Consider the following 13,739-nt stretch of genomic DNA (forward strand, 5'->3'; position numbering starts at 1 on the left):
TTGTTGCGATTTCCCTAAAATTGCCATCTTGCCCACACACAAACGTTGGGTAATGTCCGATGTTACAGCTGAGCGCCTCAGTGCGGCTGCAGAGTTCACTTCGGAATTAAGTGATTGTGAATGTGATTGTCATTACAATTTTACTGTAATCCACAAAAGTGTGACTGTTAATTCCTTGTGTCAATAAATTGTGTTTTCAGTAGCCAGTTAAGCTTATCAAAGACAAATACAATGTTTGATCTGCGTACGCTACAACCACACCACACCATTTTGTTTAAATAATCCAGAACACAAGCAGATTGCTGTAATTTAAAGTTCTCTATAACCAGCAATGTGTGAGTGATAATTCTGATAATCAAATATAATGTATTCCAAGGCAACGTCGCTCTTCCATGGGCAGAGGGAGAGGGCATAAGATTGCACTGGGGATTATGGCTTGTGCAGTTTTCTCTTAAAGGCAATGGCATCTGGCACAGTGATTGGTTTTAATATTGTAACGCCCAAACCACACCTATGCATAATGTAACGGGTAGCGCAGGTGTTTTAGGGATAAGGCTGGTGTCCCAAGATAGCAACTTTTGCACGGGAACGCCCCTTAGCGCAATGCTAAATCCTCAAATAGTGGGTATAGGAACTTTGGCCAGAAATAAAGCCCATAGTCTCCCCTACACTGTCTCCTCAGCTTTCCTACTGTCTGTCTCAGCTACGCTGTCTCCCTCTCAGCTTTCCCACTGCCTGTCTCACCTATACGGTCTCCCCTCCCAGCTTTCCTATACTGTTTGTATCTCCTAAACCGTTTCCCTCTCAGCTTCTCTACTGCCTGTCTTGCCTACACTGTCTCCCTCTCAGCTTTCCTATGGTCAGTCTCGCCTATACACTGTCTCCCTCTCAGCTTTTCTATTGCCTGTCTGTCTTACACTGTCTCCCCTCTTAAAGTTTTGCTTTAACATTGTCTTTTATTTGCTTAATTTCATGGTGTGCTTCATTAGATAAACTGACAGTCCAAACCATGAAGCTCTCAAAACAGATTTCCACACACGTGTTTACTGGACAGCCGATCTAGGAAGGGAAAAGTTTAGGCTACATTATGAGTTAAACAATTATAGAACATCAATTGTAATTGAGTAACACTTGACCAGGAGTATCTATACTTTGCGTCAAGTACTGGTGTTGATTACTTTGTCCACCACTGCATCTCATCATCAGTCCTCTGCCGGTTTTAACCCATTCAATCCGGGAACGCATCTGTGTCATTTTAGATTTATTTGGCTATTCAAAAATAGCAGATCTACAAGCTCATAGCGCGGCACCGAGTCGGTGCACCGAGCTGCTATTTTTGAAAAATCTTGAACATTTGTGCAAATCTTTGAATAATACATATATAATTAAAGCGAACATTTGTAACTCAAATCTTTGCTTCTGGAGGTCCCTGGAACAAAATTTTTTTATAAATGTTCACTTTAAAAAACTATATATTCAAAGATTTGCACACATTTTCATGATTTTTCAAAAATAGCAGATCTGATATTTTTGAATAGCCAAAGAAATCTAAAAATGACAGAGATGCGTTCCCGGATGGAATGGGCTAAACAACCGAAGGTAACGTGGGAGGAATTGTTCGAAACGCCAAGACAATCAGTCACAGGCTCAGAGTGGAGAGAGGGCTGGAAATGGGACTGACACCTTGCTGTTCCCCCCCCTGACCCATCTCTGTTGTTATGGTTGGCAGAATGTCTGTGACGGCCCTGTCTGCTCGCTGAAATACAACTGTAACATTTATTTTTTCATCTTTCTGTTATGCCTACGCACATTTGTGATGTTTAACCCATTATAGACCTGAGGCCGATTCTAAAATGCCTTCTAAATCAGTTGTTCTCAAACGTTTTCATGCAAGGACCCCCAAATGTATATGTATTTGAAAATTGTCTTGTGCCAGGGACCCCCAGAAGAGATGATTTGCGCTCTTAATCTAAATTAACACTTTCAAGGTTTTTCAAAATGATTCAAAAAATAGAAGTTGTACAAACCACTGTTCTAAATCCTAAGAGTTTTCAGAAAAACTTAAAATGACACATATTCTTTCCCGATTTTAAAGGGTTAAGGCATGTCATTGTTTTTGTCTTCGTCCCTGGTACATGAAACGGTTAAATGCATATGGTGATAATGAAAGCGATGTCAGCTCCGCCAGTAGAGTGATGGATATCGGTTGTGGCATCTTTAGAGTCCGGCCGATCATAGGAATCTTTGTGATCCCTCAACATCAACTTTTATCAATGGAAGGGCTTATCGTTTCAAGATTCAAGATAATGGTGATTGATGATGTATTGGCTGTATTGGTTGTAGACTAAATGGAACGCAGTGATTGCATCAGAGGTATGTCACTCAGACACACAGTCACCTGCAGCAAAAAGCGAATCTCCTGAACTTTAATAATCCACAGGTCTCTCCGTATCTCTGTCTGTCTGTCTGTCTGTCTGTCTGTCTGTGTGTATGTCTCTCTCTCTCTCTCTCTCTCTCTCTCTCTCTCTCTCTCTCTCTCTCTCTCTCTCTCTCTCTCTCACTCACACACACACACGCTCAAAGTGCTTGACATTTTGCCGTCTCTGTCCCAAATCACTCTCAAAACCTTCTACCCATCCAGCATTGCAATGAATGAATTGCTCTCTCTCTCTCTCTCTCTCTCTCTCTCTCTCTCTCTCTCTCTCTCTCTCTCTCTCTCTCTCTCTCTCTCTGTTCTCTGTCTCTGTCTCTCGCTTGACATTTAGACAATTCCATCTAAAACCTCACACCGTTCCAACTGTTCTGATTCTTCATGTACAAAGGAATGATTCTGTTTCTGTCTCTGTCTCAAGCCTGATTTATACTTTGCAACCAGGGGGCTAGTATCCGGCTTGTAAATTGAGGCTATATAGGAAGTGTAACAGTTCATATGAATGGCCTGTAGTCTCACTGTTTCACCCCCACTGGTTGCAGAAGCAATTAGGCTCTATTCAAACGGATGGGTTTTCAACTTTACACTTGATTTTAATAAACATTGTCATAAAACTGTGCTTCTAGTCGCTAGTTTGAAGTCTTCCTTCAATCACCATGATAATTAATGATAAAGTAGGGTGTGTTTCTAGGGTATTGATGCACGCTGCAGGATTAAATTACGAAAAAAAAACTCGAAAAAGTTAAATATGAATAAACGTACATAAGAGCAATGATATAGCATTCGAAGATAGTGTGGAATAATTGTCTGGCTACGCCGAGACTACATCGGAAGAGGACATGAAACGTACAGGTATGGATTGTAGCTTTAAACATCTCTCTCTCTCTCTCTCTCTCTCTCTCTCTCTCTCTCTCCTCCAGGTCTCTCCCTCCTGTGACCAGGTGCTGGTGAACGGTAAGGAGATGCGCGGTCGCCAGTCGCTGGCGGTGAACTTCACCTACCTGCACCTGCGCGGCCAGCTGCGCCTGACGGTGTGGGTGCCCCGGCTGCCCCTGCAGATCGACGTGTCCGACACGGAGCTCAGCCAGGTCAAAGGGTGGAGGGTCCCCATCGTCACCAACAAGAGGTTACATTAATGACTTTTAAGAGTATTTGTTTGTTTTTTATTTGTTTGCTTCATGTTTAAACAGGACTGAGCAGAGCAGTTGAGCAGTGCCAAGGACCCCCAAATTTATATGTATTTGGCCGCGGAACATCTGAAAATGTTTTGTGCCAGGGGCCCCTAGAAGACGAGATTTATGTAAAAATAATATTCAAAATTATTTGTGGCATGAAGTGATGAGCTGTGAGACCAACACATTCTCACTGCCAGGGTGATCAAGTTTTTAACAAATGATCACAAAACAAAAATGTATAGCTTACACCCTCTTAATGTGTATTGTTGCAGTGATATTGCTGCTGTTACACACATGTTGTTTGTTACATAACGGCCGATCTACACCAGATAATTTTCGCACACACGCATTGTACTGTACGCACACACGCACTTTTAGATTCAGTCCTATTTTAAAGAGCACGTATGCGGGTCTCGCGTATCCGTGCGCCTGGTATCCCCATTGGCTTAAAGGACAGCCAATGATTGAAAACATGTCGCGAATATGTTGAACACATGTCGAACACATGGAAAAAAGTGCTATACTCTTATATCTTAAATGAATACAGACATTTACTCAGCTGAGCTTATATTGTCGCGGTGAGTAGAGGTGCTCTGAAGACAAGGAGGGAGAGAGAAATTACACCAGAATTGCGTTTAATGTGGTTATTAAGTTAGTAACTTTTTCCCCTTGGGTTGTTGATGAGTTTGACTTTTGAGCTGTCAGTGGTGATACAATTACTAGTCTGTGATGGGAAAGGAACATTTACTGAATATCATATATCACCAATCGCAGTGTATACAGTAAAAGCCTTGTAACTCTGAGATTACACAAATTCAACCAAAAGTTTATTGGATTTGTATATTCTCAAAGTGGTTCTTTGGCTCATGATCATAAGGGAATCTCTACAGTATGGTCACCTATCCTAAAAGTGCTACTGTACTTGTATTTAGATAGATAGATACTGTATAGGCATAATCAGCTTTTTTACATTTTGTTCATGTGATTAAAGTGTGATTTGGAGACCTGTGTCGCCATGCAATGAGAGTGAAAGGAATCACTTACGGTTCCTCACTTACTGGGTATAGAATATGGACAGTATTTCTGTACTTATATCATGGTCAGGTAGCTATGCAACCCATGGTTCTAGTTCAGCATCGCTTTGAACTGGTCAGCCAATGAGAGAGAGAGAGAGAGAGAGAGAGAGAGAGAGAGAGAGAGAGAGAGAGAGAGAGAGAGAATGGAAAAGTAGAAGTGGCAAAAGTCAGAATGTCATCTTGTTTTACTATCGCACTGTCGTGCATCATTTACTCCTAATGTTAGCTAAAGTTTTAGAGAATTTTAGCGACAAGTACTGATCTACAGGCTATCAACGTGTCACAAACTCGCTACCAAGCACCGTCATGGAATGGTGTAAAGTTAAGCTAGTGAACCTCTCCATTATTCGTGTGTGTGTGTGTGTGTGTGTGTGTGTGTGTGTGTGTGTGTGTGTGTGTGTGTGTGTGTGTGTGTGTGTGTGTGTGTGTGTGTGTGTGTGTGTGTGTGTGTGTGTGTGTGTGTGTGTGCGCGCGCTATCTTTGTGAGAACCAAATGTCCTCAGAAGGATAGCAAGTTGTGGTCAGTGACAGAGCGTTGTATAGAATAGTCCGTACGCTCCCAAAGGCAGAGCATTATTTCCTCTGAGGTCAAGGCCTACCAGCCTTTACTGATGACAGCCATTACAACTGCAGCATTACTGCCTCTGAATGGATCATCCATTACACACACACACACACACACACACACACACACACACACACACACACACACACACACACACACACACACACACACACACACACACACACACACACACACACACACACACACACACACACACACACACACACACACACACACACTTGTACGCACACGCATAGGCGCGCACACACACACCTACTCAATTCCATTGTCTGCTGTGTGTGTGTGTGTGTGTGTGTGTGTGTGTGTGTATTTGTGTGTAAGTGTGATTGGGGGCATGCAAGCGAGTGGAGGAAGTGATACACTCTGTGTATAAAGGACACGTGCGTTTCGGAAATGATGACAATCCTGTCACGGCACGTTTGTGACGCCACACACACACACACACACACACACACACACACACACACACACACACACACACACACACACACACACACACACACACACACACACACACACACACACACACACACACACACACACAGTGGGTATTGATGCACGCTGCAGGATTCCTGCTTGTGTTTAATGAGCCTCATCCCTATAGAAGAATGCTGTATGTTGTCTCTGTCGGGTGGAAACCTCATGTCCCAAACGTAACTTTTCAGGATTCGAATTCAAAACTAGTAAAAGTAGCAGATCTACAAGCTCAAAGCGCATCGCTTCGCGCCATGTTTTGAGCTTGTGGATCTGCTTCTTTTGATGCTTTTGTGTGAGGCTGTGGTATGGTCAAGTAGGGAGTTCATTTACGAAAAAAACGCAACAAGTTTAAAAATGTGAGATAAGAGATTTCTGCCCGACAACAACGATGTGTGTATGTCGTCACTGTCAGGCAATGGATGTTGGTGTTCCCAATCGATCCAATGTAGTCCAATGTAGATTATTTGCTTGTGTTAATACAATTGCTATACAATTAATAATTGGTTAAGTATTTATAAATCCCATTTTTACAGCAACAATTTGCGTTTATGTTTATATTCAACCACATGTTGAGCCCTATTTTATACTCTGGCTGTTAACAAATAGCAGATCTACAGTACAAGCTCACAATACATCGCAAAGTGTTGTGAGCATGTGTGTGTGTGTGTGTGTGTGTGTGTGTGTGTGTATGGTAGCGTGCACGTGTGTGTATGTGCATTCGTCTTCCAGAAGTGTGTGTGTGTGGGTCAAAACATGCATGTGTGTGTATTAAATGTACTTTTGCTGCGTGTTTCTAGGTTCTTGGTGTGTGCGTGGGTCATTGCACGTGTGTGTAACTGCGTGTGAGTGTTTACGTGCGTCACACAACCTTTCCCCAATCTTACCCGTCCTTCCATTCCGTTCTGCGGGGCCCATTTTTCAATTTGGGCTATCAATTTCTGCCCAGATAGCCTCCCACCATCACACACACAGACACACACACACACACACACACACACACACACACACACACACACACACACACACACACACACACACACACACACACACACACACACACACACACATACACACTCCCCTAACCACCATCTCGGGGAATGAAACACAGACGCTATTATGAGACATGCACCCTCACGCAGACAACACGCCACGGACCAGGCAGAGAGGCCTCTGGGAAATGGAACGAGAATTCCTATAATATCACCTGTGTTTTCACAGCCTGAGATGGTGTCTGATCGTGTGCGCATGTGGTTAGGTGCAGATATATAACACGGTGGGTGGTTAGGAAGAAAGAACGAGAGACCACGACAAAGAAGGCGAGAGAGATAGAGAGAGAGACGCTTGCTCACCGCGGGGCGTCGGTTGCTCTTCGAACCACGCCGTTTTTATGTCTCCTAATGTGAGAGTGAAGGCTCATTTGCACTTCATCGCACGGTGGTGTCACGCGAAGAAAACGCCATATATACAAGTTCCAACATGTTGCGTCCTTGACGTGTTGTGAGCTTGTATATCTGCTGTTTTCTTTGTGCGTACGTGATTATTAGGCATTTTGTCTCTGCGGTGTTCCTAACCTTTGGTTTATGGCTCTTCCATTTGTCTGTTTTTATCTGCGGTTTGTTTATTTAGTTATTCATTCATTTATTTATTTATGTATGTATTTATTTATTTCCATTCCATTGAAGAGCATTCAGACCTTCGCCGACCGCCGTGAAACTTTGTTGTTTAACCCCGCTGGCGATGCGTCGCTAACAATAGCTACGCCACTCGGTGCGAGACGAACCGCATGGTTCAGACATCTGTGCGATTGGCCCAGGCTACTGCTGTCTATGTATTGATTGAACGCGTCTGAGTCCGAATCCCGCCTAGACGGGAACGGTATCTGCACGCTGGGGGGGACTTTTTGGGACCGTGTAGTCCGATGAGGATAGCCTCCCTGGGCTGGGCAGGGTGGTGGTAATCTATTATTTTAGCTAACACTGTGTTTGAAGTCCTGGTTGGTTTTGGTTGCTTGGTAACGCCAGAAATGACCAGAAACAAATAAAGTGCCCATGATGACTCATCGACAGCACTTTCAAGCGACATGGCCATTACTCATTTGGTACTAAAACTCAAACCGAACTTGGCAAAGAGCCTTCATGTGCGCTGCCCCTGCAGCTTGGAATCACTTCCGGACAGATTGGAAGCTTAAAGGAACTAATATCGCCTAGGTTTGTTAAAAGTTTACTCTCTGATTCGATGGCTCCATTGGACACGGCACCTGCTTCCCTAATGGTTTTATTGTATGCTTCTATTGGTGCTATTAATGTTTTTTGCCACACTGATGCACTCTTAACTTATTTCAAGTAATAAGTTAAGAGTTTGTATATGTTTTGTAAATAGCAACTTTTTCTAAAGCTGCTCCCTCATGAAAGAGATGAGAATTCAAATTAATACACCTTCAACAATCTCAACCACAGGGTCTCCTGCTAAAATGACTGATATGAACCAAATGGACCCTTACAGGTCTATAACTCTGAGAGTGTACTGATGGACCCTTACAGGTCCATTTGGGTTCATCTTTAGAGTTAAATTCACACTGAGGATTTTACAGTGTACTGTAGAATGGGGTCCCAGAGCTACAAATCATTTACACTGGAGGTCCTTGAGATTAGAAAGTTTGAGAATTACTGATCTACATTACTGGTACATAGAATTACCGCTTAATCTTAGTATCTCTCTCTCTCTCTCTCTCTCTCTCTCTCTCTCTCTCTCTCTCTCTCTCTCTCTCTCTCTCTCTCTCTCTCTCTCTCTCTCTCTCTCTCTCTCTCTCTCTCTCTCTCTCTCTCTCTCTCTCCTCCACCCTGCAGACCCACCAGGGACAGTGAGGATGATGAGGATGATGAGAGGAAGGGCAAAGGATGCACCCTTCAGGTACGGTTGTGACTGCACCTCAAGCTGCCATCTTCGTCTTTAGTGTTTCCGCATAAACTCTGACTGTCAGCTTTTACAGGCTTGTGTGTGCTTGTGTGTGTGTAAGCACCGTCTTGATGTATCACCATGACACCATGAGTGTTTTTAGCTAATTACCATGTTTAATATCTCAACAATCTACAATTCTGTATTTGCCATTTAAGACATTTATTCTTCACTGATTTAGAAATATACATAAGTGTTTCAAGAATATATATATGTACAACAATTTAACGATATAGCATGTATTTGGGTGGAAATATATTTTGACGTCTGAAATAGGAGTTTGTCCATTATGTTTTGAATCCTAGCTTTTCAAAATAGATTGGTGCGATGTGTTGCTTGATCTGTTTCTTTTTGGGAGTGCGGAGTCGTCCTGCGGAGCATAAATGAGGCAGAGTCTCTCTGCTGTTGTTCCTTGCAGTACCAGTATGCTTTGGTTCGAGTCCTGACTCACTTTGTCGCAGAGCCGGCCGACGCGGGAGGAGAGATGGTGTACATGCTGGGGCCTGACTGGCAGGCTGATATCACACACCTGGTTCTGGAGCAGCTGAAGGTACTGTGCGCGCGCGCGCACACACACACACACACACACACACACACACACACACACACACAGGCCCTGTGGGACTGCACCATGGTGTGGTCACACAGGGCCACGCAAAACACTCACAATAGAGTAAGTGTGACGTACTTGTCTCACTGGCACTCAGGTGGAAGACCCTCGCATCGCCAGACTGATAGATGGGCGCATTCTGATGGGCAGGGACCTGGGTATAACCACCATTCAGGTACACTCTCTATTCTGTTCTGTTCTGTTCTGTTCTGTATTATACTATGTACTATGCTATGCTATGCTATATAGTAGAGGTCGTCGGGTAAGCTCGACCCCCGAAATACCCGAGGACCGACCCGGCTCTCTCTCTGGTCCATTCTCAATAAGTGACTCCCGGTCCAGGTCGGAATCGGTACCATTTGTCTCGGGTCTCGGGCTCTGACAGTGAAATGACGGGTCCAATAAAACGCTACGTTTAGTTAAGAAAGTAAGAAACACTGACTCTCAGTTTTGCAGTCTATTCTATGAAATTATATTCTATTCTACTCTATTCTATAGTTTAACTATAATAGCACGTGTTTGACTGAGTTGAGAGAATATCTATCCCATCTATCCCAGTCTGAAGCAGTATTTAATTAATTCCTTATATAATAGGTGACAATTTCACTGTAAAATCCATAGTGTTAAATGTATCCAGTTTGTAACTCTGAGAATATACAGATGGAACCATTTGCAGTTACACTGTGAATTTGACTGTGCGGAGGATGACCTTTTCTAATGTTTGGATTATGCAGACTGTTGAGCTGGTTAGCAACAACGCCGCTCCGGTTTGACAGCTACTCCAAATAGGCTAGCATCACCGCCGCATAATTATACTGTACCAGGTGCCAGCTAATTGGGCAACTCACTGTTCAGCCACAAGCTCTCTGAGTATTTACCTACTACCCTAAAGACACACTCACCAACTGTATACCTTTGCTGTCGGGCAGAAACCTCTTATCTCCATATTCAAACTTTTTGTGTTTTTTTAATAAATTAACGCCCTACTTGATCATACTACGGCGTCACACAAAAGTATCACAAATAGCAGATCTACAAGCTCGAAACGTGGCGCTTATGTGTCGAGCTTGTAGATCTGCTATTTTTGCTATTTTTGAATTTGGATAATGAAAAGTAACAGTTTTGGACATATGAGGTTTCCACCCGACAGAGACGATGCAGCTACAGTACACACACACACACACACACACACACACACACACACACACACACACACACGCACACACGCACACACGCACACACGCACACACACACACTGTCTCTCACTTTCTCTGCAATTAACGTTCACTCTTGGCCCTGTCAACGCAGCATTGTGTGTATTATGTAACACAAACACATACTGTACAGTAGACAGACGTATAGACGCACAAACAAACTATACAATGATGCATTACTCTGTATGCAGACACACACTCTATCTCACACATATTTACATATTGGCGGAGTTTGAGTTGCAGTCGATCAGTCCATTGTAGTGAAGTGCGCAGCAATGGTAGAACTATATTTACTACATTTACTCAAGGACTGTACTTGTACAATTTTAGGTCATTTTACTTTATTTAACTATTCACATTTATTTTCTATGCTTTATGTACTCCACTACATCTCAGGCATTTTACTCCAGTATAATATTTACTAGTTACTTTGCAGATTTAGATTATTACTACAAAACACACAAAACATACATTAACCACGCTAATTTAAAAGGTAGATGAGCAATTTTCAAAAAAGTTTGACAAATGTACTTTTACAAATTTACTTTTGTACTGCGAGTATAATTTGATGCCAATACTTTTGTATGTTTCCTCATGTAACATTTTGGGTAAAAAACATGTTTTTTACTTGTAACTGAGTATTTTTTATCTTGTGGTGTTGCTACTTTATTGAAGCAAAACAAATCTGAATACTTCTGCCACCACTGAACAGTATTCTATCTTATCGTTGCTGTCGGACAGAAACCTCTTATATCCATAGATCCACAAGCTCGAAATGTGGCACGAATGAAAGAGATCTTGTAGATTTGCTACTTTTTGCTATTTTTGAATTTGAATTTCAAAAAGTAAGAGTTTTGGACATACAGTATGTTGTTTCCACCTGACAGACGTTATGCTACTGTAGTGTAAATTGTAATCTTATTACATTACACATTTAGCTGGGAGATGTGCTGAGTTGTAGTGATTTGACGGTGTCATTTATGAGTTTATAAGTTGTTACAGTCTCTATGCTGTGCGTGTGTGTGTGTGTGTGTGTGTGTGTGTGTGTGTGTGTTGTGGCCAGTGGGGTCACTGTATGGGCTTAAATTAGTGCCAATAATATTTTGTACTTGTAAAAATAATTTGTATTTGTAAACACATTTTGCATTTGTAAAAAAAATATTTGTACTCGTAAAAATAATATGTACTCGTAAAAATATTTTTTGCATTCGTAAAAAAAATATTTGTACTCGTAAAAAATAATATGTACTCGTAAATAAAATATTTGTCTTCGTAAATAAAATATTTGTATTCGTAAATAAGATATTTGTATTCGTAAATAAAATATTTGTCTTCGTAAAACAAAGTTTTGTATTCATAAGATAAAAATGTGTGTTGTAATTGTAGAATTACATTTACAATGAACATTGTGACCAGAAAAAAACAACAGCTTGCTCGCTCGAAGATCTGTTCTACGGATTGCAAAACTTTATTTTTGGCACTCTGCACTTCCGGGTCTGAGCCAATCACGTGAGGCCTTTTCCACTACCCAATCATAAAGCTCCATAGGTCTCCATGGCAACATGGCAAACGGGGTTGCCATGTTGCAACCCCAAGAGTTTTAACTGCAACATAATTCCATTGCTCAGGAAATAAACAACGGATTACAATAATATAACATTCCCTATAATCAGTAACATGTAGGTGATACCTATGTCTATCAAATATGGTTTTATTGAAAGGCAATCAAAGGCTAGATCGAGTTTAGAAAACAAACAGGTCATGTCTGGGGGCCTCAGTGCGGCTGCAGAGTTTGATTGAGTGTGAGACTAGGACCCACATGCCATATGTCAAAATGAGCGGCTTCATCGGGAATCGTGCGCGTGTATTTTGCTAAGAGATTGGTTACATGGTTTAATTGATATTAATTTATTAGTGCATTAAATTTCCCCATCCACTTTAATGGGAAAATTAAAAAACTCGATTTCAAGTATTTTTTTCCCAGAAACTGTAAGGGCTAGAGTTACAAGACTTGGAGGGGAGGTTCATAATTTATTCCGAAATTATAAAAAAAAGAAATACACCAGTCGGCCCCATGGTGGCGCTATAAAATCCCCCGTTACGTTTTGGCCTATAACTCTTGAACCGTAGGTCGTAAAATAAAAATCTTTTTTTCTCCTAGATTCCTTGGGTCATGATGACGCAACTCCCCATATAGGCCACGCCCATTTGCGCCAGGATAGATTTTCCGCCATTTTGAATTTTCTTCAAAACACACTTTTAGCTCCTCCTCCCACATATTTTGTCCACATTTCACAAAAATCGGTACACATGATCTCTGGACCCATGCGATAAACATCTTCAAACCGAATTTTGATAGTCCATACAGTTCTTCCATAAATGGCTTCCAAAATTTGCGGGAGGGGCCTGTTTTACAAAAAAGCCCCCACCCCCCCTCCTCCTCCAGCATTATAGGCTTGACAGCACTGCTACTGACCTATAGGGTGTACCAACGTCGCTTCACCAAAAGTTCGCCACGCCCACCTTTTCGATGCTACAGCCCTTGAGGGGTCAGACTGTACATAGAGACACGCTTAAGACTAGAGAGTGACGGTGGTTTGTGTTTGTAAACATTAACTTCTTTGCCGACTACATAGTGATCATTGCACACTGCACATGTGTGGCTGGTCTATGAGAAAGCTGTCGCAGCTCTCCTCTTCAAGATTGAATACAGTTTGAGGCTAACAATATAGGCTATTCAAGAGACGTAGTATGGCTTGGATCTCAGCTGTACCACACAAAGATTTAACGTTCAAGAACCTACCCAAATACAGCCGTGTTTGTTCACGTCATTTTCTCAAAGGTACATTTTTACCAAAAACATGAAACTGCTATTTTGTTTCTACTAACTAAAAGTAACTAGGTAATGCAACTATAGGGTGGTCCAGAGTGTTAAGTGACTTTTTTTCCCCCTCTCTAACGATTTGACACGCGGGCTGCTCTGCTCATAAACCGAACATTCCACTACCGTGCGAGGTCTCCAACTTTAATAAAAACTCGACGCGTAGCAATTCTGGGAAATTGCAAAGTGTGGTTGCGCCGACGCCGGTCGCGGGTCTCGGCCGCCGGGACTCGAGGGATACGCCGGGAGGAATACCGTCGCAGGCCGCGCGACGTGCCATTCGAATCGGGTGCCGGTCGGATCCTGCCTTCGTGATACATGCTGTTTTGATTTT

At 42.3% G+C, this 13,739-nt stretch overlaps 1 protein-coding gene across 1 annotated transcript in view; it reads left to right on the forward strand.

Annotated features, from left to right (window-relative positions):
• The window catches only part of LOC311044407 (transmembrane protein 132D), a gene marked incomplete at both ends in the record, with an annotated part of 261,852 nt that overhangs the window by 226,995 nt on the left and 21,118 nt on the right, over positions 1 to 13,739 (forward strand). The window contains 4 exons of the mRNA XM_084055959.1: positions 3,352 to 3,557; positions 8,592 to 8,655; positions 9,119 to 9,250; positions 9,408 to 9,485. Of these exons, the coding sequence (XP_083912085.1) occupies positions 3,352 to 3,557; positions 8,592 to 8,655; positions 9,119 to 9,250; positions 9,408 to 9,485 (480 nt within the window). The remainder of the gene's footprint in view (positions 1 to 3,351; positions 3,558 to 8,591; positions 8,656 to 9,118; positions 9,251 to 9,407; positions 9,486 to 13,739) is intronic.

The sequence above is a fragment of the Gymnoscopelus microlampas genome (assembly GCF_963454915.1).
Source record: "Gymnoscopelus microlampas genome assembly, chromosome: 4".
Classification (NCBI taxonomy): domain Eukaryota; kingdom Metazoa; phylum Chordata; class Actinopteri; order Myctophiformes; family Myctophidae; genus Gymnoscopelus; species Gymnoscopelus microlampas.